Raw genomic sequence first — 26562 nt, forward strand, 5'->3', positions numbered from 1 at the left:
TCTCCTTTATCTCATCTGAACATCTCATAATCTAACCAGACAATGAATAGAAAGCACAGCTGCTTTACTGGTCTAGCCTGGCCTGAGGCCCCTGCTCCTCTCCTCTCTTCTCCTCCACTTCTGACAGGCTGCAAGTGGATTGCGTCATACACAACTAAACTGCCCCCACATCAGACTGCCGATCTGGTTAAATAAAGAGCCCTAAGAGGCTTTGCTGTTCCTAAGCTAATAATAGCTGGAAATCGCCTGGCAGTGGAGTTAAAGAGAAGTTTTGCTATAGGTGATGTAGGATAGGCTTCTCCGTGACACACCCCAGGGTCATCCATGTTGCATTCTCCACCATCCCCAGGCAACCTGACGTGCAGCCCCAGCTAAGAGGCCTCGGAGGTGGTCTCGACCTGACTCAGACATCACCTTCTCTCTGGAGCCCTGGGGATTCTCACTGGTCTGGCCGCTCACGCCTCTTCTCCTCTCCTTCCCCGGCACAGGCTCTCCTCATGGTCTACCCTGCCCTGGAGTGGGTCAGGGTCATCTGGTCATTATTACTAACACACGTCATGACTATTGTAGCTGGAAACGGCAGATTTTTTTATGATAAACTTTGATTAGCTAACAACGTGCCATTGGAACACAGGAGTGATGGTTGCTGATAATGGGCCTCTGTACACCTATGTAGATATTCCATAAAATCAGTTTCCAGCTACAATAGTCATTTACAACATTAACAATATCTAAACTGTATTTCTGATCAATTTGATGTTATTTTAAACGGACAAAAAAAAGAAGCTTTTCTTTCAAAAACAAGGACATTTCTAAGTGACCCTAAACTTTTGAACGGTGGTGTACGTGCACTCTACCTGTCCTCCAGAGCCACACAGGGCTCAGTCAGTGTGTGTGAGGCCTGGAGGTAACAGTAGTAACCTAACGCTGGGTTCCCTTTGTGTATCCAGGCAGGTTGATTAGACACACGTCTCTGCACACTGGGCTTTGTTCAGGGCCTGGCTCTCCTTTCTACTCTCCTCAAGAGCTGCTAACCAACACAGAGCCAGGGGCTGGAACAGTGGGGGACTCATTGACTGAAGCAGGACTTGCACTGAGCACTAATTAGCCATCCAACCACCTCTGAAATAACATTAAAAAACAGTCAATTTCTAGCTCATCATTTCTGCCATCTATCTACCCTTAACATTTTGCATCAGCTTTTTAATGATACAATTGTATAACTATTACCATCTGTAATAGCGCAATTACACATCGTTACACAATTACAACCATTATTCAATAGTTTGGATTTTGGTCAAATAATGCCTTGGATTTGATATGTCATCATTATCAGACAATAGTGATCACCTGAAGAACACATTTAATTACTTCCTTTCTGTTCTGCCTATCCAACAACTGAGCTGCCTGCCTGGCTGGCTGAGTGACTGACTGGCTGGCTACCTGCCCCCATTTCTAAACACAGAGGCTGTGACGCTGTCACGTTCTGACCTTTATTTCTGTTTTGTATTTATGTAGTATGGTCAGGGCGTGAGTTGGGTGGGCAGTCTATGTTTGTTTTTCTATGTTTTGGGGCAGTTCTATGTTTTCGGCCTAGTATGGTTCTCAATCAGAGGCAGGTGTCATTAGTTGTCTCTGATTGAGAATCATACTTAGGTAGCCTGGGTTGCACTGTTTGTTTGTGGGTGATTGTCTATGTTAGTGGCTTGTGTCAGCACAGGTCTCATTTTGTAGCTTCACGGTCGTATTTGGTTTATTGTTTTCGTTACTCTTTTGCATAGTGTTCAGTCTTTCTTTATTAAAGATTCACCATGGACACTTACCACGCCGCATATTGGTCCTCTGATCCTTCTCGCCTCTCCTCTTCAGACGAAGAGGAGGACGGCCGTGACAGAATCACCCACCAACCAAGGACCAAGCGGCGTGGTAGAAAACAGCGACGACAGCAGCAGCAGCGGCAGCAACAACAACAGCGGCCGGCTTCACAGGACTACACAACTTGGGAGGAGATAGACAGATGGGCCATCGACCCAGGGAGAGTGCCGGAGCCCGCCTGGGATTCGATGGAGCAGTGCAAGGAAGGTTACAGGAGAATGAGGTTGGCGAAGGCAGCACGGCAGTGCGACAGGTACGAGAGACAGCCCCAAATTGTTTTGGGGGGGAGGCACACGAGGGGTGGAGCTAAGCCAGGTAGCAGACCTGCGCTCACTCCTCGTGCTTATTATAAGCAGCAAGATACTGGGCAGGCACCGTGTTATGCGGTTAAGCGCACGGTGTCGCCAGTACGTGTCCATAGCCCGGTGCGCTATAGGACAGCCCCCCGAGAGTGTCATGCGAGTGCGGGCATCGAGCCAGGGCGTATGGTGCCTGCTCAGCGGGTCTGGTCGCCGGTACGCAGTTTTGGCCCAGGGTATCCTGCGCCGGCTCTGCGTGCTGTGTCTCCGGGGCGCTGGGAGGGTGCAGTGCGTCCTCTGCCTGCGCTCCGCTCGTGCCGGGCGAATGTGGGAATGGAGCCGAAGGGAGAGGTGCGTGTAGTAAGCACTAGATCTCCCGTGCTTACCCACAGCCCGGTTCAACCTGTGCCTGCACTCTGGACGGTCCGGGCTAGAGTGGTTATCCAGCCTGGGGAAGTGGTGCCAAGGTTGCGCACCAGAGCTCCAGTGCTCCCCCACAGCCCGGTCTTTCAGGTGCCTCCTCTTAACCCCAAGCCTCCTGAAGGTCTTCCCAGCCTGGTGGTTCCTGTGGCAGCCCCACGCACCAGGCTGTCTCTCTGTCTCCTCCCTGCAGGTGGTCCTGTCTGTCCGGCGCCGCTGCCGGAGTCTCCCGCCTGTCCGGCGCCTCTGCCGGCGTCTCCCGCCTGTCCGGCGCCTCTGCCGGAGTCTCCCGCCTGTCCGGCGCCTCTGCCGGAGCCTCCCGCCTGTCCGGCGCCTCTGCCGGAGCCTCCCGCCTGTCCGGCGCCTCTGCCGGAGCCTCCCGCCTGTCCGGCGCCTCTGCCGGAGCCTCCCGCCTGTCCGGCGCCTCTGCCGGAGCCTCCCGCCTGTCCGGCGCCTCTGCCGGAGCCTCCCGCCTGTCCGGCGCCTCTGCCGGAGCCTCCCGCCTGTCCGGCGCCTCTGCCGGAGCCTCCCGCCTGTCCGGCGCCTCTGCCGGAGCCTCCCGCCTGTCCGGCGCCGCTGCCGGAGCCCCCCGCCTGCCCGGCGCCGCTGCCGGAGCCCCTCTGCCCAGAGCCCCTCTGTCCCGAGCAGCTGCCCCTCTGTCCCGAGCAGCTGCCCCTCTGTCCAGAGCAGCTGCCCCTCTGTCCCGAGCAGCTGCCCCTCTGTCCCGAGCAGCTGCCCCTCTGTCCCGAGCAGCTGCCCCTCTGTCCCGAGCAGCTGCCCCTCTGTCCCGAGCAGCTGCCTCTCTGTCCCGAGCAGCTGCCTCTCTGTCCCGAGCAGCTGCCTCTCTGTCCCGAGCAGCTGCCTCTCTGTCCCGAGCAGCTGTCTCTCTGTCCCGAGCAGCTGTCTCTCTGTCCCGAGCAGCTGTCCCTCTGTCCCGAGCTGCCCCTCTGTCCAGTGGGGTCATTGAGAGGGGTGGTCATGCTGAGAAAGCCACGGAGGCGGACAATAAGGCGGACTAAGACAATGATGAGGTGGGGTCCGCGTCCCGCGCCAGAGCCGCCACCGCGGACAGACGCCCACCCAGACCCTCCCCTATAGGTCAAGGTTTTGCGGCCGGAGTCCGCACCTTTGGGGGGGGGTACTGTCACGTTCTGACCTTTATTTCTGTTTTGTATTTATGTAGTATGGTCAGGGCGTGAGTTGGGTGGGCAGTCTATGTTTGTTTTTCTATGTTTTGGGGCAGTTCTATGTTTTCGGCCTAGTATGGTTCTCAATCAGAGGCAGGTGTCATTAGTTGTCTCTGATTGAGAATCATACTTAGGTAGCCTGGGTTGCACTGTTTGTTTGTGGGTGATTGTCTATGTTAGTGGCTTGTGTCAGCACAGGTCTCATTTTGTAGCTTCACGGTCGTATTTGGTTTATTGTTTTCGTTACTCTTTTGCATAGTGTTCAGTCTTTCTTTATTAAAGATTCACCATGGACACTTACCACGCCGCATATTGGTCCTCTGATCCTTCTCGCCTCTCCTCTTCAGACGAAGAGGAGGACGGCCGTGACAGACGCACAAGGCACGCATACTGTATTGTATATTACTGTTAGTAGGGCTGGCCTGGCCTACACCTATGGCCCTCAATGCTGACTAGAGGGGGAGGAGTGGGGATGCCTCAAACCTCCCGTTGAACGCTGTAGGTCAGCTACGTGTGTCAGAGAGGGGGAGGGAAAGAGAGAAGGGGGAGAGAGACAGAGACAAAAAGAGCCTAGGAGTTATATAGAAATAGAAAATAGCTAAACATTTAACGCTCTAACCACTAGGCTACCTGTCGCTCCATTTAGTGATGGGCTGTACATAACTTGTGCAGTACAGCTCTAGATAGGCCTAATCTACCATTTATTTGATAGATGATTTGACAGGATTGTAGTTTAGCACTGTCGAGACTTTGATCTTATTATTACTAGACCTACGCGGAGCATGAGGGATATAATCCATACTTTTGACCGCACTGACGGTCTGAAGTAGTACATCCGGCCCCGTAGAGGCCCAATGAACCTGACGGCTGGCTTAGCCAACACTAACACGTTTGTTAGATAAATAAAGCATCTCATGCTTAATGATAAAATTATAAGATAAACATTGAGAGTGGCCCAGTGGCCACCTGAATTAAAAAGCCCCCAGTGCAATAGGTTCACAGAAAAACGCTATTCATATAGCCTACTATAGCATTTAAACTCATTTTAGTTTACTTACTTAATCAGTTAATATTAGTCCCATAAGACAAGAATTCCCTTTTGCAGAAATTAAATGTTACATTTTTCATATAGTCCTAGGTACTTATTTTTTTCACATCACATATATTTATCCAGTTGCCTATGTACCAATAGGCTTCATACAGTCAACCGTGGTTGGTCACTGACTGTCAAACTACCCAGGCTGCATCCATTGGTTAACAGTGGTCAGGCAGTATGAGAGGTGACCCCCAGCTACAGTACATTAGATGATTGTCCTTTGAGCCGCGAATGCAGTAGTGACGATAACACAGCCCAACAGCCTGCAATAACCCAGGGCAGATAGATAACATCAGTGGCTCTGCTCACAGCACAACCTAGCCAGGGTGACATTTAAACAATATGCCTGTCCGCGCTGACTGTGCATACGCCTGATCCAGAGAAAGAGAGGGGGGAGGGGGGAAAGACAGGGGGAGGGTTAGGGAGATGAAGGAGTGAAAGCAATGGAGACAGAGCAGAGAAATACTGTGTGGGAGTGAGAGTAAAACTGTGACTGTGCACATGACAGAAATCTGGGATGACATTTACAAACTGTGAATCTGGAAAAGAGCAGAGACTGAACTAAATAGGTATATGATCTAACTGCCAAAATAGAGTGTGAAATGGCCCCAGAATGTGTGCACACACCTCTTAGTGCTAAGTAACACATTGAATTTCAACTACAATATTTGTTTGTCTCCTATAAATAAAACAACGGAGTCAGTTGGAAAACAACTTGAAGGTGGAGCTGAGTAGATGAAGACGAAGGCCTACTGCATTAGGAGTCCTTCACTAACTCAGCATCCTTTAGGGTCTCTGGGCTGAGACAAGATTTAACAGACTCATATCATATGTATTATTTATCATACAGTATAATAGGAATAGAATTTGTAATATCATCATAATAATGTATGTAATATCCTTCTCCTCCACTCCCCTCTCCTCCCCAGTCACAGTCCCTAGTGATGATGTCCCTCCTCTCAGGTTAATTACACAACTGTAACAGCAGCAATAAGCTGCTGGCCCTGAGAGTAAATTGTGCAACCATGGAGTGGAGAAGGAAGAGGTGGAGGGGGACCTTCGGGACCATAAGAAGGAAGTGCAGTGTCCCTGGGTGGAGATATGACCGCGCTGTCTGGGGGCTTGTAAGTGGAAGGGAACCCTTGCACACTCACCGAGATCTTTCTCTGCACACCCACAAGGCCATGTTAAATGCCAGAGGGTAGATAGACAAACTGACATTTATATTTCACATTAGCTTCGTCAAGGCTATTTCTATTTAATTACCAAAGGCCCCCTCTCCACTAGACACTACACAGATAGTTGTAGAAGGTTTGCATCATCATGTTACGCAATTTAACTCCAATGAAATATAGGCCTAAATAGCATGGCTTTCCCCAACCAATCATAGTGTTACTCACCAACAGGCTATCGACATCAAACCATATCAAAATAAGTTGAAAGGTCATAAATTGTTCACAAGCCCAAACTTTCCCACATTTTGTGAAAAACAAAACTTTCATAATGTTTTTTTAGTTAACTTCGGCGGTCCTTTGTGGGAAAATTGTCAAACTTTGTCACCAAAGCCTGGCATTCTCTGGATTTATGGTGCTTTCAAGACAACTGGGAACTCTGAAAAAACAAGGTCAAATCATGATGACGTCAGTGATCTTCAGGTCAGAGCTCTAAAAAGAGGCCCGAGTTCAGGACATTCAATTCCGAGTTGGATGATATTTTCCCAGTTGGACCTAGTTTTTTTTCTCTAAGAGTTCCTAGTTGTCTTGAACTCACTGAAAACAGATTTCCCAGTTCTGAGTTTCCAGTTGTTTTGAGCGCGACAGAAGTCATGCTAGTTTTACACCATAGCCAATGGTTGAATATTTATCCTTTTAATATTGGAAAAAGAGACCTTAAACCCAGACCACACACCCACTCCACTGAAGAGCAGGCTAGTAGTTGCTTTGCAATGCTTGTAGTTAAGCACTAATTCCTTCCGAAACACTCATTGTTGAATTTGCGATTTCCAACTTGCTGTGTAATGTTTATGTCCAATGGCCGATGAGCACAGATACATTTTAACTATAATTTCTCTTCATTATTTCTCTTCATATGACAAGGATTAAAAAGGATTTGCCAGTAGATTGTTGACTTGATTCATGATGATGACTGCTAGCTTGCTAGCTAAGATTTTCAAAGTATGATGTTGACAGTCCAATCAAAGCTGCTGTAGATATAAGGTGACTTGATGTCATTGTATCTGTGGCCAATGACCTTGAGCCTTCTTGGATGGGCACTTCTAATGTAACTCTATGGCAGCATCCAAGGGGCTTGAATTTTCAAGCTCTACCCTTAGATTTGGCGGTGACGTAGTGTCCCCATGAGTGACAGAACACTGAGCCAATCACGGCGCAACTGTGACATGTATTAATGTTGTATATGTGACACGTATTAATGTCACATATGTGACACGTATTAATGTTGTATATGTGACACGTATTAATGTCACATATGTGACACGTATTAATGTCACAATAACATACAAAACAGGCATCCTCCCCAAAAAGTAGGGTTTTTTTGTGAGAAAGTTGGGGCTCAAAACAGATGGGGCAGAGTCGCCACTGACTAAAACAGGGCTTACAGGCACAGCCTAGAATAAACTGGGATTCAGCAGCAGCAGCTCTTACTGAGACCAGTGCTATATAGCTATGCCCCGCCTCTTCAAAGAGGAACAGGGAGGGGGAAAACGAAATGTAAGAGTTCAACAACTTTCTCTTCTTCTCCCGCATGTTGATATAGTGTAGCATGGCCAGTGGTAGCTTCAGTTACACTAAATTTAGAGTAGACAGATGCCACACATAGCTGCTCGTGCCTCGCCCTGGGAAACAAACGTCTCTCTCATCACTCCAGACCAGGGCTCCTCCAGGCCAGACCCCCTCAGCTCAGCTCCACACTGTCCACTCTGGAAGGTTAGGGGGTTGGGGCACCCACCTGGCCAACTAGCCCACATATCCTCCAGGGAATCCAACCAGGGTTCACTGCTGGCTACCAAACTGTTAAGCCCTCTCACTCTAAGCTGTGTGCTCCACTGAACAGAGATAGGCTACAGTATGCCCCAAATACCTAATGTACTTTCAACATGTGGAGTCCTGCATAGAGTACAATACACAGCAGTTGAGACTGTAGTGTATGTTTAAAGGTGCACTATGCAGAAATTGCTCTGCCATTTCCTGGTGGCTAAAGTTCTAATAGTTCGCATAATTTCAGTTTATGAGACAAAACAAGCAAGTATAGTGTAGAGAGTCATTGTACCATCTAAATCTCTGTGAAATATATTTTCCATAACCAAAAATATTGTATTTTCAGCTGTTTGAAGTTGGTGTACAAAACTGAAAGTGAAATACGCAAAAAAAGAAACGAGAAGCATAAAAATAGCGCACATAGAACAGATCTACTGCTTCTTCGACTTGCTGTCAATGAGAATTACAGCTCAAAAACACATATTTCTATGCGAATTGGGTCAAGTCGCCCAAAAAGTTACAGATTGCAGCTTTAAGTCTTCACCACTCAGTTTAACCTTGGTTATAGGCCTGAATGTGACTCATTTTTCACAAAGGAAAACTCCACAAATTAGAGAAATAATGCTTTGTAATTTATAACTTGATGCATCGTTAGTCTTCCAGACACACTTGATAAGGGTCCTGCAACACAGACCCAGTCCCTCATCTGAGCCGGTTACACCCCCACAACACAAACAGCTGGCCAGAGTCTGGGAGTCGGACATTCAGTCACTCACCTGTTGACGTGGCGCACAACATTCTTCCGCTCCTAGCTCCCGTTAAACGGTAACGGTGAAGCAGTGTTGCTCTGTGGACTGGACAGCTTCAGACCTGCTTGCTGCTGGGGGACTCCTGATCTAACAGAGCTGTCTGCAACCTGCCGCCTGCTGCCCTCTACCACTCTCTCTGAGAGCCCAATATAGTCCACCATGAGAGCGATGTAATTTCAGTCTTTCCCACGACTGAGACAGACAGAGCCAGGAGTCCAGACAGATGAAGCTGGGGCAAGCACAAGAACAAACTAAAAGTCAAGAGCAACAGATCTCCTCCAAAAAAATGACAGACTGTCACTTAGTTGATTTCCTCACTGGGTTTCAGCTATGACGCAATGCTACTACATTACAACATCAAACTCTGTACAAATTCCACTCTACAACATACCAACATGTCAACCGATGTACTAGCTTACGCCAAATCAAACCTGATTACAGTTAGTTTACACCAAGATTGCCAGCATCTGGAGATTTCATTAGTCTGGTTCAGGCTCTCCCTTAGATAGAAACAACTGGTGGTCTCCCATATCCTTCGTGGGTGAGGAGGGAGGGAGGAGAAGAAGAGGAAAAAGAGAGGAAGCATGCATGGTCCTTGTTGAGGCTTGCACAGCTCTGAGGTGGTACGATGATGACAGACCCAGAGCTGCCAGACAGGCCACCGGATGTGAGAGAAAAAGGACCAGAAGAGAGAGAAAGAAAGAAGACAAAAAAGGATAAGAGGAAGGAAAGAGAGCGAGACAGAACATTTCTCTGTTCCCCTTAACAACAGGGGGGAGGAGCTGCCCACTCCCCCTCTGTCATTGCACTGCCATCTAAAGCCCACATGGCATGTCTGGGCACTGTGCCAGACACCTTTACTGTATATGCTAGGTTCTGCTCCTCTACAACTCAGAGAGACACTTTCCCCCTCATTGACACCTCTACCACTCTCTTACTGTTCAACCCACTATTACCACCTCTAGACTGCCACCCAATGGGCCCTCACTGACACCACCACTAGACTGCCACCCAATGGGCCCTCACTGACACCACCACTAGACTGCCACCCAATGGGCCCTCACTGACACCACCACTAGACTGCCACCCAATGTGGCCCTCACTCCCACCACCTCTAGACTGCCACCCAATGGGCCCTCACTGACACCACCACTAGACTGCCACCCAATGTGGCCCTCACTGACACCACCACTAGACTGCCACCCAATGGGCCCTCACTGACACCACCTTTAGACTGCCACTCAATAGGGCCCTCACTCCCACCACCTCTAGACTGCCACCCAATGGGCCCTCACTCCCACCACCTCTAGACTGCCACTCAATGGGCCCTCACTGACACCACCTCTAGACTGCCACCACCTCTAGACTGCCACCCAATGGGGCCCTCACTGACACCACCACTAGACTGCCACCCAATGTGGCCCTCACTGACACCACCACTAGACTGCCACCCAATGTGGCCCTCACTGACACCACCACTAGACTGCCACCCAATGTGGCCCTCACTGACACCACCTCTAGACTGCCACCACCTCTAGACTGCCACCCAATGGGGCCCTCACTGACACCACCACTAGACTGCCACCCAATGTGGCCCTCACACACACCACCACTAAACTGTCACCCAATGTGGCCCTCACTCCCACCACCTCTAGACTGCCACCCAATGTGGCCCTCACTGACACTACCTCTAGACTGCCACCACCTCTAGACTGCCACCCAATGGGGCCCTCACTGACACCACCACTAGACTGCCACCCAATGTGGCCCTCACTGACACCACCACTAGACTGCCACCCAATGTGGCCCTCACTGACACCACCACTAGACTGCCACCCAATGTGGCCTCTCTGACACCACCTCTAAACTGCTTCCCAATGTGGCCCACACTGACACCACCACTAGACTGCCACCCAATGTGGCCCTCACTGACACCACCACTAGACTGCCACCCAATGTGGCCTCTCTGACACCACCTCTAAACTGCTACCCAATGTGGCCCACACTGACACCACCACTAGACTGCCACCCAATGTGGCCCTCACTCCCACCACCTCTAGACTGCCACCCAATGAGCCCTCACTGACACCACCACTAGACTGCCACCCAATGTGGCCCTCACTGACACCACCACTAGACTGCCACCCAATGTGGCCCTCACTGACACCACCACTAGACTGCCACCCAATGTGGCCCTCACTGACACCACCACTAGACTGCCACCCAATGTGGCCCTCACTGACATCACCACTAGACTGCCACCCAATGAGCCCTCACTGACACCACCACTAGACTGCCACCCAATGTGGCCCTCACTGACACCACCACTAGACTGCCACCCAATGTGGCCCTCACTGACACCACCTCTAGACTGCCACCCAATATGGCCCTCACTGATACCACCACTAGACTGCCACCCAATGAGCCCTCACTGACACCACCACTAGACTGCCACCCAATGTGGCCCTCACTGACACCACCACTAGACTGCCACCCAATGTGGCCCTCACTGACACCACCACTAGACTGCCACCCAATGAGCCCTCACTGACACCACCACTAGACTGCCACCCAATGAGCCCTCACTGACACCACCTCTAGACTGCCACCCAATATGGCCCTCACTGATACCACCACTAGACTGCCACCCAATGAGCCCTCACTGACACCACCACTAGACTGCCACCCAATGAGCCCTCACTGACACCACCACTAGACTGCCACCCAATGGGGCCCTCACTGACACCACCACTAGACTGCCACCCAATGTGGCCCTCACTGACACCACCTCTAGACTGCCACTCAACGGGGCCCTTACTTACTTACCTCCAGCCATTTTCTCTATGACACCTTTAGTGTCATACGGCCATGACAGTTTGGAAGGATGAGAAGGAAGACAGGGTCAAAAGGCTCCTAAAAGGTTTGGTGTTACATGTTCACTTTTCACTGTACACAGCCTCGCTCAATACCACATGAGCACACTAGCTACCATGTAGGGATAGAAAAAGAGTAACAGTTTGTTTCTTAAATATCATAAGGGAAAAAAAGGACCATATTAAAGTATATCTGTAGTTTATCCCCACTACTCTCGAGATTCAGTGAGAAGTGAATACGCCCTTACTCTTTAAATGAATAACCTTGTCAAAGTGACAGGTTGCTACTTTAGACTAATTTAGGCCTAATCCTGGCAGTAGAGTTGAACATTCTGTCACATTGTTATTTGATTTGAAGGACTTATTAGTCCATATTTTTCCCTCTTCCATTCAACACCGTTGTAGGCCTACAGTAGTGGGGGAAAACCCTTCAGCATTGACTGAGTTAGGCTACTGCCTTTTACTACAGCACTCACTGGAATGCCTCACTTCAAAGGGAACTGTATTTCCTGAACAACAAATCACGAGAGAGTGAGAGACAAAGCCCTCACCTACAGAGAGATTAACCTAGAGAAGAGTCCCCTCAGCCAGCTGGTTCTGGGGCTCTGTGGAGTCTGTTTGTGAACAGAGCCCCAGTACCAGCTGGCCTAGGGGACTCTTCTCTAGGACAGCAACATAATTAGACCCAACAAAATGATGAGAAAGCAAAAAGATAACCTTTTTACACACTGGAAAGACTTAACCAAAAAACAAATTGAGCAAATTGGAATGCTATCTGGCCCTATACAGAGAGTACACAGAGTCAGAATACCTGACCACTTTGACTGACCCCAAATTAAGAACATCCTTGACTATGTACAGACTCAGTGAGCTATTGAGAGAGGCTGCCATAAGCAGACCTGGCTCTCAAGAGAAGACAGGCTATGTGCACACTGCCCACAAAATGAGGTGGAAACTGAGATGCACTTCCTAACCTCCTGTAAAATGTATGACCACATTAGAGATAAATATTTCCCACAGATCACACTGACAAAGAATTTCAAAACAAATCAAACATTGATAAACTCCCATATCTGTTAGACAAAATACCTCAGTTTGCAATCTCATCAGCAAGATGTGTAGCCCATTGCCATTGATCAAAGGGCAGCCAGTGGATATACCACTAATATTGATCTTTTTATTTATCTTTCCCTACTATTCGTACTACAACTATTGGCACATTGCTAAAACACTGTACATAGCTGATAATAAAACAAATATATTTTTAAACCTTTTTGAATGCAATATTTACTGTTAAATTCAAATAGTTTTTTGTTGATGTTGTTTTGTGTCTTCTCAGGTTTGTTTATTTCACGTGCTTTGGCAATGTAAACACGTTCCCGATGTGAATAAAGCCTTTGAAGAGAAAGTCCAAGCTTGGCACAGTGCAGTCTTCTTAATCACATGTTTATTCACAGTGGTAAGACCTACTGCGGTAGAGTAGGACAGACTGAAAGGTTAAGAAATGGGGTGGGTCTAGACTACATAGGCTCATGAGTTTTTTCTCAATGGTTCTTACACTAATGTTTACTATTCAATTAGGCTATGTAAACAAACAGCTGGGTACTACATACCTTACTGACAGGATTCAGAGAGTGACTGAGAATAACATGTCTGTCACTACCTGTAACTAAGGTATAGCCAGCCTACTGTTCTATTTGAGAGGATGGAAATCTGCTGGGCTATTTCTCTGGGTTCATAGTTACTTTATTAATAACCATATAATTGCTGTTAACAGTATGATCCTCTGTGATGAACAGTCATAATAGCACAGTTCAAGGAACTAAATAAAAACAATCACAAAATTGCTGTTAACATTACGATCCTCTGTGATGAACAGTCATAACAGCACAGTTCAAGAAACAAAATAAATACAAATTAAGGAAATAGAGGTGCTCCAGGTTGTTCTAGAGAGCCCTGGCTTGTGTGAGTGAGGCTAGGGCTGAGGAGGAAGGAGAGAGAGGGAGGGCTGAGGAGGAAGGAGAGAGATAGAGAGGCTAGGGCTGAGGAGGAAGGAGAGAGAGAGGGAGGCTAGGGCTGAGGAGGAAGGAGATAGAGAGGGAGGCTAGGGCTGAGGAGGAAGGAGATAGAGAGGGAGGCTAGGGCTGAGGAGGAAGGAGAGAGAGAGAGAGGCTAGGGCTGAGGAGGAAGGAGAGAGAGAGGGAGGCTAGGGCTGAGGAGGAAGGAGAGAGAGAGAGAGAGAGAGAGAGAGAGAGAGTCTAGGGCTGAGGAGGAAGGAGAGAGAGAGGGAGGCTAGGGCTGAGGAGGAAGGAGAGAGAGAGAGAGGCTAGGGCTGAGGAGGAAGGAGAGAGAGGCTAGTGCTGAGGAGGAAAGAGAGAGAGAGAGAACGAGAGAGAGAGACAGAGAGACTAGGGCTGAGGAGGAAGGAGAGAGAGAGAGAGAGAGTCTAGGGCTGAGGAGGAAGGAGAGAGAGAGAGGGAGGCTAGAGCTGAGGAGGAAGGAGAGAGAGAGGGAGGCTAGGGCTGAGGAGGAAGGAGAGAGAGGCTAGTGCTGAGGAGGAAAGAGAGAGAGAGAGAGAGAGAGAGAGAGAGAGAGACAGAGAGGCTAGGGCTGAGGAGGAAGGATAGAGAGAGAGCGAGAGGCTAGGGCTGAGGAGTAAGGAGAAAGAGAGAGGCTAGGGCTGAGGAGGAAGGAGAGAGAGAGAGCGAGAGAGAAAGGGCTGAGGAGGAAGGAGAGAGAGAAAGAGAGAAAGTGAGGGAGAGAAAGAGAGGCTAGGGCTGATGAGGAAGGAGAGAGAGAGAGAGAGAGAGAGAGAGAGAGACTAGGGCTGAGGAGGAAGGAGAGAGAGAGAGGGGGCTATGGCTGAGGAGGAAGGAGAGAGAGGGGGGGGGGCAAGGGCTGAGGAGGAAGGAGAGAGAGAGGGGCTAGGGCTGAGGAGGAAGGAGAGAGAGAGGGGCTAGAGCTGAGGAGGAAGGTGAGAGAGAGGGGCTAGGGCTGAGGAGGAAGGAGAGAGAGAGAGAGGCTAGGGCTGAGGAGGAAGGAGAGAGAGAGGGGCTAGGGCTGAGGAGGAAGGAGAGAGAGAGAGGCTAGGGCTGAGGAGGAAGGAAGGAAGGAAGGAAGGAAGGAAGGAAGGAAGGAAGGAAGGAAGGAAGGAAGGAAGTGAGTGAGTGAGTGAGTGAGTGAGTGAGTGAGTGAGTGAGTGAGTGAGTGAGTGAGTGAGTGAGTGAGTGAGTGAGTGAGTGAGTGAGTGAGTGAGAAAGAAGCCAAGCTTGGCACAGTGCAGTCTTCTTAATCACATGTTTATACACAGAGGTAAGTCCTACTGCGGTAGAGTAGGTCAGACTGAAAAATACTAGCAGTGTTCCAGGTTGTTCTAGCAAGCCCTGACTTGTGTGAGTGAGGCTAGGGTTGAGGAGGAAGGAGAAAGAGCAAATCAACTTGGAGCCATACTGTTCAACTCACCGTTACTGTGGTTCTGTGTCTCTGTGTTACACTCCAGTTATTAATGTGAACAGGCACTAGCCATACGGGCCAAGGCACACAGTCCAACCAGATTAAAACCACTTGCACAGTGGCATTTTTATTCCTTGACTTATTCCAAAAGCACTTTTTTCACTTTTCCCTACTCGTCTCCAAATTAGACTTCTTTATAATCTAGGGAAAAATTGATTGCGGAGGAGAGAGGACTAGCCAAGCCTTGGATTCATAGTTTCGCCAGAGCTTCATGAAAAGGGCAGAGCTAGGCTTAACTTTGCAGATATTGGTCCTATTTAATCAAAACCGGTAATCAAGCTTTCAAGATAAAATGTAAGTTGCAGTCGCCCTACACTGAATTTAGGGTTTGAATAAAAACAGTTTGCAGCTGTGCTTCTTTTAGTTCCACAGAATCCAAGCATGCATTCTAGCTATGTGAAAGACAGATGCTTTTGAAATAGCATGGAACTCCTAGATCTGTGGTTATGAATGAATGAATGGCAGCTTGCTTGTCTTCTCTTGTCTCAGAATGGTTAAACCCCTTGTCTAGTCTTGTTTCCAAAACAACCGTCCAAAATACACAAACAAAACACAAATAGAATATTGTGGCATGATGCATCACCAGACTTCCACAGATCTGGTTCTTTCTCTGCACACCTGGTCACACTGAGATTCTGATATGAACCCCCACCTTCTCACACACACACACCTCTATCTGTGAGAGTCAAATGCTGTATTGGGCCACTGTGGCCGGCAAACTGGGCGCAAACTGCAGAGATGATTGAAATGGCAGCAGGGTGACATAGGGTTATTGGATGTGTTTGGACTTATTGGCCAAAGAAATTATGCACAAAAAAAACTGTATAAACTAGGTTGTGAGGTGTCTTGTATACTGGGAAAAATGTAGTTTCAGTTTAATTTATTGTGTTGTTTATTGTTGTAATGGTGTTTTATTAAGCTGCAAAGTCAAGGTACCAAATACTCTAATTTAAACATACACCTTACACATTTATCTGCATTACAAATTAATAGTTAAAGGGTGTAATATTACTTGATGTAATAGCCTCTTAATTTCTGAGAAGGTAATTTAGAATATCTAAGCAGAAAAATAGAGAATATTTGCTTGCTTGTAATACTAATAACTATGTTATTACATTCACTATATTGCTATTTATGTCTAATTGTTGTACTTTTTAAGTTCTATTCGGTATTATGATCAACAACATCGATTGCATGGCCACTAACGTTACTAACTAGTTAGATTACAAATGGAAGAGTTGTGAATGCATGCATGGTAAAGTTTCTTACAATATGACGTTCCCAATGCTGCCAAGTTCATGGCATTGCTGTTTCAAACCTATTCAATTCGTTTTCTGAAGCCTAATCGATAATAAAATGGATTGATTGGAGCGAATGTTTGAAACAAGTACAGCTGATAGGCAGGTATAATGCATTCTTGTTAAGCTAGGTGTCTGAATAACTGACAGCTGTGTCCTCTCGTGAGCTAGCTATCTTACCTACTCAGCTGCCGAGCTAGTCTTTTGAAATACATTTCTAGCTAGCTACATTATTATTTATGCTAGGAGCCACATACAGATTTCAGCATGTGCTGCAGTATTTAAATATATTATTTATACATTATTTTGTACAGTTTTGCAACTTTTAGTGTGAATGAGCTAGTTAGCATGAGGACACCGTTATTTGACAGCTGCTGTCGCGCGCTTGTTTGCTGTTTAGGCTCATGTTCCTAAAACCCCAAATTTTAACTGTGGAAAAGTCAGTGTGTAACTGCACATACAAAAATAGAAAATACTAATCTCGATGATTAGCCTACTTATTCTACTTTCTGCTGCCAGAACATTCCCTAGCTTGTTCACATTAGCTAATCTGTTGCAACCAATGCCCCTTCTGCAACGTTCTTGTTGTTTGCAATGTAATCGCATCTGTGCACTTCTACGTCTAGAGAAATTTACTGGGTATTCGCGGCAAAGATAAAATTCTAACCTGCGGGGCCTAGCGACTGCTGTTGGCCGTCCTCTCCGAAGATCAGCCTGAAGTCCAGCTCCTCATTACCAGTGCAATTTGCAGTAGTCATCGGGGTTGACAGCTCGGGTTCACCCGTCACACGAACGACGGCTAATGCAAAATACTATTTTAAATGTCACAACATTTACAGAACTAACGTTAACTGAAACAACAAAACTTGTTTAATTTAGCAAATCAAAATTGTAGCGAGCAATAGACCCGCGTGCGGCGTGAACTAGTTTTTCTTCCTTGATCAGATATCCAAAAATGATTCTTTCTCCCCGGCGAGGTTTGGTAATAAAATGCTTGTTAAACTTTTGATTGTCCTACAGCGAGTCTAATATTTTGTCCTTGCGAACGTTAAATTGATTTATCGCTGTTTGGTGTCAACAAGACAGGCAAGGTTGTCGGTGAAACTGACTCTCACTGGAGCGCCTTCTATCCCAACTTTTACTAACTGCGCGTGACAGGGCAGTTCCAGTAGTGACGTCAGCAAACCCTGGTACACAACAGAGCGCAGGCACGCTCTGTCTCAATTCCATTCGGAGGGCTTTATTGGCATGGGAAACATACAGTATGTTTACATTGCCAAAGCAAGTGAAATATATAATAAATAAAAGTTAAATAAACAATCAGAAATTAACAGTAAACATTTATCTCACACACGCACAAACACGGATAAGGCTGGCAAGAGCTCCTGGGATATGTAGTTAAATCTCATGTTGAAGCTCATTGCCTCAACATGGACCTTATTATAGCGTATAATAAAGTTATCCAGATGTACAGCACTGTTGTCCTACTCGGATTTAATCAGAATGAAATGACACTTTATCCGAAATCATCACACATTTTATGTAATTTTCCTTTTGACTTTTCATTTATAATGTCTCAATCACTATTTTGAATGTATGCAGGCTCTCATATACTATTGGCCTACATCTCTGCCAGACACAATTACAGTTTAAACAGACCATGCTGGCTCCAATTAACTAAATGTTCTGTGTTCACGTTGCCTTTTGGGCTATAGGAATTCAACAGACTGCCTGCCCCAAGGTCTATGCAATAGTTCTGCATGTCGATGATAAAGTCTGTGACATATGCATTAGTATTTCAATCTGTCCTTACACTAAGTAGGCCATCACACTTTCCTGGAATGCATTGCTTATGTGATTAGTTCAATATATCCTATACCCTAAAGCAGGGATCATCAACTAGATTCAGCCGCGGGACGGTTTTTTCTTGAGCAGATGGTCAGGGAACCGGAACATAATTACAAATCATTTTCAGACTGCAAATTGACCGCAAGAAGCCCAAAAAGATATACCATTTGACTAAAACATTTCAAACCTTGCTTACATTTTTATATGATCACATATACAGTATGTCTCTATTATGCGTGGGAATACTTTGAAACAGATTTCCAAAATTAAAATCACGTGGAGTTGATTTGCTGGTGTTTTTACAGTCTTTTATGTCCAACATTTATAAAAATGGGCCGCCAGTCGCGGAACCCTTCCCGATAGACTATACGGATAGTTTTTCTGGCCTGGGCAGATCAAGTAAACCTTTTGACCCTTTCGTGTTGAGCAGATTTCACAATCACTTTAATTGTATCACTGCCAACCATTCTGTGCATCATTATTAAACCAAATTATAGCTGACCTTCAAACCTTCTCTCTTAACTATATTGTAACTATATTTTTGTGGCGACAGTCCATCACTGATTGGGCCGTAATAACATGATGCACACTTGACCTCTAGATCCCTCAGTCACCAACAAGTTACAGTGCCGTTCTAATGACCTCTGACCTTGTTACTATGCCTACCTGAATTTTTCTGCAGCTGTCTGAGGTGCATTGAGACAGAACACTTGCATACACAGAATCCTCTTATTGAATATTCGTGAAAGATAACAGATACAGCAAAGATAAGAAAAAACAAGAGAATGTTTTTGTTTAACACATGTGGGCGTACAGACGCTGAAGTTCACAAAAGCAATGCGGAAAAAAATATCACATTTCCTGTGGTCTAAATTTCCAAGCAAAAGCACTCACATGTAAACCTCACTGACATTCACTGTACGCCATCAGCTGGCGAAATTGAAATTGATTACAAAATATACTTGTTTGAGATCATACTGATAAAACTGCTATAGGTATGTTACCTTGACAGTGCATGGTTGAGTTAAATTAGAAATGACAGCTTAATTCACAAGACAATTCAGTGTTGAAGCATAACCCTCTCTTTTGGTACATTAGGCAACAAACTAATCACTGCATTTTATTGCTGCAATATTGATATTATGGGAAAATTATTGGATTTATATAGGACAAGGTTGTTATGTACAAAGATGTTTTGCAGCCAAAATAGAGAAATAACATAATTTACTAACCTTGTTGTTCCCTGATGTTATTTCACAAAAGTTATTTTGAAAGTTCAGTTTTAATAAACCATATTCAAAAAATATTCTAATAAGATTTAAAAAGTGAATAACAGATTTAGCTCTTGTCTACCTCACAACCTGTCCAACACTGTAAACACTGACTCAGTAGGATTTGTATGCATTCTCTTTTGTATGGTAGGTTATTATTTGTTTTATTGACATCTGTATGAGTACAATACAGAATGCATGGGTATGTATGGTATGTAATGTATATGATCGTCATGACACCAAGGCATTATAACACTACTGCTGTAAGAGCATGTCTCCAGACCCACTACTGGTTGCTGCTTAATTCAGGTTACCCGTGTGCTTCTTATCTTTTCAGATGACCTTTAAAGGGAGAAGATAAAGAACACAGTGTACACAAATTGTGTGGGAGGGTGTGGATGTGGTTAACAATATTAAGTTCTCGTAAAGAAAGTAGTGAGGGAAAAAATAAACCCTCTACCCCCTCACTTGTCCTGTGTGTGAGAGAGGTATGTGACGCTCTCTTTCAAGGATTGAGGCTTGTGCTTCTGCACAGCATAGTACACAGACTGCACAACTTCAATGCATCACCTTGACTGACATGAGCCATAATATGGGTTAAATATGGACTGTTATTATTATATTGCACAAGAATCTGTCTGAATTCCTCACTTGATGAGGAATGAGGCCTATTTCTAACTTTCTAAATATGGAGACGATAGGATTATTTCAGATGTATTTTATCTGAATTCTAAAGGATTTTCTTTAGGCCTGCTTGGTTGTATTAAAATACAGAACCACAAGAAAGCAAATGGCAGGAATATATCTATTTCATATTGGTACATAACTGAACTGAGTATAACAGTAAAAAGCATTTTGACTGAACACCTAAGTGAAAATAGTATTGTAGCGTATTGTAGCGTATTCATACTTTTTTTTACATTTAAATTGAACCTTTATTTAACTATGAAATAATGCAAAAGAATATTGGAAAAATTGGCTGAGAAATAGGCACAAAAATTATGAAGAGTGTAAAATGCATACACACGATAGTCATATGACAGGTTTTGTGGCTTACGTGTTTGACTTACTGGTTTTCATCCTTGATGTAGGCTGCCCTCCACTGTTTACTGAAAGAACAACAGCAAAATCAATCAAGACCCAACATTATTCGCCTCTCCTCACTGCTCACTTCTTTCCCGTAGTTCTCTCTAATACTGTCAAAGCTCTTCTATTTTTCCTCTTTTTGACACCAGTACTGTTCTGGATAGCAATGTCAGGGTGTTGCCCAATGCTTGCCCAATGCTTGAACCAACACGTGACACAGTCAGACACCCTATTACTGGCAGCGTATGTGTGATGTTCTGATGCTTCAGAAAATCAATCAGACAACCGGTTCATTCAGAGCATGGGAACTGTGCCTGGTGAGGGATCAATACTGGTGACAGATCAGTAATTACTGAACCACAGAGATCATCAGAGGCAATCCTCATCATCAGGTCCAGGGTGAATAGAGCTATGAGCTCATCATGTGGGTTGTACCATCACATTGGCTTTGATCTAGGGTGGAGAGAAGTTCAATACATGTATGACTTTCTTGTTTGTTTTTTAGTGTATAAATGTACAAGTCTATTCTATTTTATGAAGTATGTTCTTTTAGGTCAGCAGTGTCAAAGAAGACCTGAATAGGCACTGGTCCTGGAAGTCACCATAAGGTTATCGCAAAATATCGATTTTAATATAAATGATTATAAAATAGTTCAAACAGGTATGGGCTGGCGATTTAGAATGCCAAAAAAGGCCCACAGGTTGTCAGTGGCTCTTCAGTACAATAGTCTACAATAATGATTTAGTACATGTATCATCATGGCAGAGCACGGATAGAAGCTCATCAAACTAGTCTACCACACATACGTACACAGCAAAGTTTAACCATACTAGTAAGGATCAATATCCAAATGGTTTTAAGACAGATACATGCATAATTGAATTGAACAATTGACCCAGTATTGAAACACAAATTTTACCCTCTTCCGTTCGAGTACCACACCGGTAGCCGACACGTACTATTAAAAACGTTCCATAATGTCCATTACATCTATCTTTCTAAAAAGCAATATGTCATAAAAACAACAACTGGAGAGCATTTTTTGTTGTTGAAATGTCCATTAGATAGATACTGTAACGACCCTGGGTTTATAAGAGCGGAAATCGACGCACGAGCATGTTTTTGCGGCACAGTCGATAGCGCGCCGGACCTTGGGGTAGAAGGTCGAGGGTTCGAGACCTGCTCCCTGCTGTTTCATTACCATATATTAGATTTATATCTGGGCATCCCGTTCTATTCTATAAGGAAGGCGTCATCTCTTGCGACAGATCGACGTCATCATTATTCGCCACCGACGCATGTGGAATTAAATGTTTGAAAAAAAAATACAGTCCGGTAAAAACGTATTTCACGGAAGCATTTGATAAATAATACACTATAATGAAATACAACAGAAACGATATTGTCTATTTTTTGGTGAAGACGTGCACCAGCTGATTCCTCCTATCTAACTTACCATCAGAATGCAGTCTGTGAAGGTCGGCTACTCAGTGTTGTTTACGTTGATATCAAAACACAACTACTCGTCCTCGGGTCATTTCAGAGCCCTAGCATGTATTCATGGTACAATCAGTTCAGCCTGTACTGTCCATCCCATGTCAACCACAGCACAGCCTGTGGTCATTCGCATTCCCAGACACATGCAGGAGCAGGTAGAAAATGTGAAGCAAGTGAGAGGCAAGAACAAAGTCATCACCATCAAGGCTGGCAAACTCCTAATCAAAAGCAAGAACCCAGAACTGAATCAGTCCGCAGGCTACACACTTGGGAAATTTGAGCATTCCCATCTCTCATCCAAAGGATGGAAACACAACAGATCATTTGGTGACTACTTCAAGGTTAACAACACTCAGCGTACTCCACCCGTTGTCACTGAAATCCAGGATGAGGAGGGTGACAAACTCAAAGAGAAGAGTAAACCTATTACATTTCACAACCTTCACCTCTGCCCGGACTTAGTGGAGGCTTTGGGCAAGGACAACATAACTCGCCCTACAACCGTTCAACTACAAACCATCCCCAAGCTCCTGAAAGGCTACAACATCCTGTGCACAGCTGAGACGGGCAGCGGCAAAACCCTGAGCTACCTGTTGCCTGTCATTCACAAACTACAGGCTGAGAAAGCAGCAGATTCCGAGTCTATAGAGACCACACCCAGGACTCGCTCTGTTATCATTGTCCCCTCTAGAGAACTTGCTGACCAGGTCTCAGCTGTGGCCAGGAGCCTGTGTGGCCGATTCAGGCTGATGGTGAAGACAGTGGGAGGTGGGAGAGGTGTGGGCAACATCAAGCTGGCCTTCACCAAGGGTCCCCCAGATGTGTTGGTGGCCACACCTGGTGCCCTCGTCAAGGCCCTGCGGAAACGCTATCTATTTTCACACAACACAATCCCCTATCTAGACCCCCAAGCTGAGCTTCATGGTGGTGGATGAGGCAGACACAATGTTTGATCCCAGCTTCTCTGGCATGCTGAAGAGCATCCTGGCCCAGACCCGTGCGGCCTGTGACCCCTCAGAGATCCAGGGCCCCGGCTCCACCCGCAAGGCCCAGCTGGTGGTGGTGGGGGCCACGTTCCCCGGTGGGGTCGGAGAGGTTCTCAGCCAGGTCATCATCATTACTTTTTCCTACATTGGCTGAGTCCCAAACTCCCTATTCACCCTACTCCCTATACTATAGTGCACTACCACATAGGACTCTGGTCAAAAGCAGTGCATATTCCTGCCTCATTATGTAAAATGTGTTGAGACCCATGGAAAAATGCATATTAAAATGAGACTGACTTGTTCTTATAGGTGACGGACCTGGGAGGCATGGTGACTATCAAGAGCAAGAATCTTCACTTCCTCATGCCACATGTAAAACAGACCTTCCTGAAGGTATTCCCCACTTTTTTTTCTTGTTTTCATTGGTTTGGTATTAGTGCTTTGTTTCTTTGGTGTTCTTCAATATTGTAAAGTGTCTATGGGGCCTATATAAAAACCATGTACTAGTACTTAGGTATTTATAGTAGAGCTGTCAAAGTTGATCAGTTAACTGGAGTTAACTTTTTGTCATTTTAGTGCACACTTTTTTAAAATCGTGATTATTCACATTGTCTGAAGGCATTAAAAATACATCTATACAGCTAAAAACAACATTGCGATGTCAAATCAAGTTGACATTGAGGTTAAAGAAAGAGTTAATCAATTTATCAGATTTTGCTTACCGTTGCAATGGACAAAATCAAGACGTCAATATTCCATAATGCTTTTTGTCTAAAAATCTATTACAGCTCAAATTGAGCAAATTCTGAATTTGCGATTATTCACGATTCATCATAGCAAATCCTGTGATATAACTTTAAAAAGAAAATAGTTTGACAGAATACTATGAATTACATTAGTAATTTATACTTTACTAATTTAATACTATAAATTACTATATAATTTATAGTATTCAATTAGTAAAGTATAAATGATATAATATAATTTATAGTATACTATATATAACAAATCTATATTATTCCATGGTCAGGTGAGGGGAGCTGACAAGCTTCTGGAGCTCCACCAGGTGCTGAAGGCAGCAGAGCAGGACAAGGCTGGGGTGTTGGTGTTCTGTAACCGGGCTTCTACAGTCAACTGGCTGGGCTACTACTCCCTGGAGGACATGGGGCTGAGACACGTCCGACTGCAGGGGGAGATGCCTGCCTCCCTCCGGGCTGGAATCTTCCACTCCTTCCAGAAGGGACAGGTGATATGAGACGAGAAAATACTTTGTCTGCTTATGCAGTGTCAAATTCCTTATCAAACTCCATGTGACAATATCCATGTCCATATTGTGTGACAAGCTCCATGTCACACAATAAAGAAACACTTTAAAAATATACCCAGTAACAATAACACATTGACCACAGATCATAACAAAACACATAGCTAACATGTTATTAATAACAGAGACACGTTATAGGCTATGTTTCAAATTCTATCCCTATAGGTAGACGTGCTGATCTGTACCGACATCACTTCCCGAGGACTGGACACCCAGAGGGTCTGTCTGGTGGTCAATTACGACTTCCCAGAATCCCACACGGACTACATCCACCGGGCGGGGCGGGTGGGCCGGGTAGGGAGTATGGAGGATGGGGAGGTGCTCAGCTTCGTCACCCACCCCTGGGATGTGGAGCTGGTGCAGAAGATTGAGACGGCTGCCCGGAGGAGGACAAGTCTGCCTGGGATGGAGTCCTCCATCAGGAAGCCTGAGCCCAAAGCAGCCGAAGAGGAGGAGGAAGAAGAGGGGTTGCTCTACTAGTGGGTCTGCCACAAATAAGGATATTACCAAAGCAGAACTAACTTGTTTGATTAATTTGTTCAGTAAAATGATTGTATCCAGGATAGCCCGAACCAGCTGTGTGAGACTGAATCCTTTGTCTCCAACACAGGCATGATCATCTTTTAATTTGACCTTTTTAGATGCCATATCATGTTTGAGACTGGAACTATGATCTGACTTCTCTTTTTAAACCAGATGGTTACCGCATGTCATTCCAAAGAGGAAGTGTCTTTGGTAATGTACAAAAATCATGCCCTCTTTATAAGCAGCAGGTGTGCGGCACATGTTTGCACTTCTCACGGGTAATCACGGGGTGGCAGTATTTACTTTATTTGACCTGTCATACAGCAGTCATACAATAACCAGAGAAGGGCTATGGCCGAATATAGCCTTATTTTAATGCTCATCCACATGGGGCAAGCCCTTCTTTTATGGAATTTAACTCAGCCATACTAACTTGTTTTGGTAAAACATAGGTTAAAGAATCTAAAAAAACATTTAGAACAAGTATGGAATACCGATTTTACTTTTCCTTCCAGAAATGAAAATAATTTCCTTCAAAGAAAGAGTAACTCATGTAACCCTTCATGTATCTGGTAGGGTGCCACTGAGACAACGGTGCTAATCTCTTCTCACTAACCACAGGTAGACCCACATTAGCATATTACGTTTTGGAAAGTGGTCTTCACTCAGTTTCTGCTTTTGTGTGTAATACAGAAGCACGACATTAAAACCTCCATATGTAGAAATGTCCATTAATCTACAGTCAAGTTGGATTCAGGCCCTAGCCTTGAAGTCTATCCCATTGATGCCTGCGGTTACTTGTTTTAGAGGAAGCAAGATGTTTGAACATGATAATGTGTCGGAGTGAAAATAAATCTCTGTGAAATCTGGTTTCTGAATATGCCTCTATATTTTCTCACTTATTGAGTTTGCTTTAATTGCACCAAATATAACGTCACTAGGTTGCTGTACCATAAACATATACCTGTAGACATCCTTGTGCTGTACACATCCAGACTGAGTGAGACTTGAGCTTTTTACGAGTTCTTACAGGAGTACTACACTGAACAAAAATATAAATGCAACATGTAAAGTGTTTGTCCCATGTTTCATGATCTGAAATGAAATGTTCCATATACACAAAAAGCGTATTTCTCTCAAATTGTGTGCACAAATCTGTTTGCTGGGGACAGTAAAAGACCACTCTAAAATGTGCTGTTTTTTCACACAACACAATGCCAGAAGTGTTGAGGGAGCATGCAATTGGCATGCTGACTGCAGGAATGTCCACCAGAGCTGTTGCCAGAAAGTTGAATGTTAATTTTTTTTACCATAAGCCACCTCCAACGTAATTTTAGAGAATTTGGCTGTACGTCCAAACAGCCTCACAACCGTAGACCACGTGTAATCACACCAGCCCAGGACCTCCACATCCAGCTTCATCTGCGGGATCGTCTGAGACCAGCCACCCGGACAGCTGGTGAAACAGGAGTATTTCTGTCTGTAATAAAGCCCTTTTGTGGGGAAAAACTCATTCTGATTGGCTGGTCCTGGCTCCCCAGTGGGTGGTTGGGCCTGTGCGCCCCTGCCCAGTCATGTGAAATACATAGATTATGGGCTAATTTATTTATTTAAATTGACTTTATTTAAACTGTAACTCAGTAAAATATTTGAAATTG

At 45.4% G+C, this 26562-nt stretch overlaps 2 protein-coding genes across 6 annotated transcripts in view; one reads left to right on the forward strand and one right to left on the reverse strand.

Moving 5' to 3' along the window:
• Positions 1-20690, reverse strand: part of nfatc3a (nuclear factor of activated T cells 3a) — a 91581-nt gene extending 70891 nt beyond the window's left edge. For 2 of the 5 annotated variants that reach the window (XM_021607747.3, XM_021607746.3), the window contains exon 1: positions 17034-17539. In XM_021607747.3, the coding sequence (XP_021463422.3) occupies positions 17034-17124 (91 nt within the window). In that variant the 5' untranslated portion in view covers positions 17125-17539. Of the gene's footprint in view, positions 1-8649; positions 9420-17033; positions 17540-20555 lie in introns of those variants that run through there. The other 3 variants (XM_090238920.1, XM_021607748.3, XM_090238919.1) reach the window with 2 other exon arrangements.
• Positions 20691-21895: 1205 nt separating this feature from the next.
• On the forward strand, positions 21896-25771 carry LOC110526623 (putative ATP-dependent RNA helicase DDX28). Its single transcript, XM_021607749.3, has 5 exons — positions 21896-22943; positions 22975-23176; positions 23365-23448; positions 24086-24301; positions 24545-25771. Exons 1-5 carry the CDS (start codon positions 22036-22038, stop codon positions 24857-24859), a joined length of 1725 nt encoding a protein of 574 aa, XP_021463424.3. The 5' UTR covers positions 21896-22035; the 3' UTR covers positions 24860-25771.
• Positions 25772-26562: the final 791 nt, after the last annotated feature.

This window comes from Oncorhynchus mykiss, chromosome 6 (assembly GCF_057628025.1).
Source record: "Oncorhynchus mykiss isolate SJ-2025 chromosome 6, ASM5762802v1, whole genome shotgun sequence".
In the NCBI taxonomy this organism is placed as follows: Eukaryota; Metazoa; Chordata; class Actinopteri; order Salmoniformes; family Salmonidae; genus Oncorhynchus; species Oncorhynchus mykiss.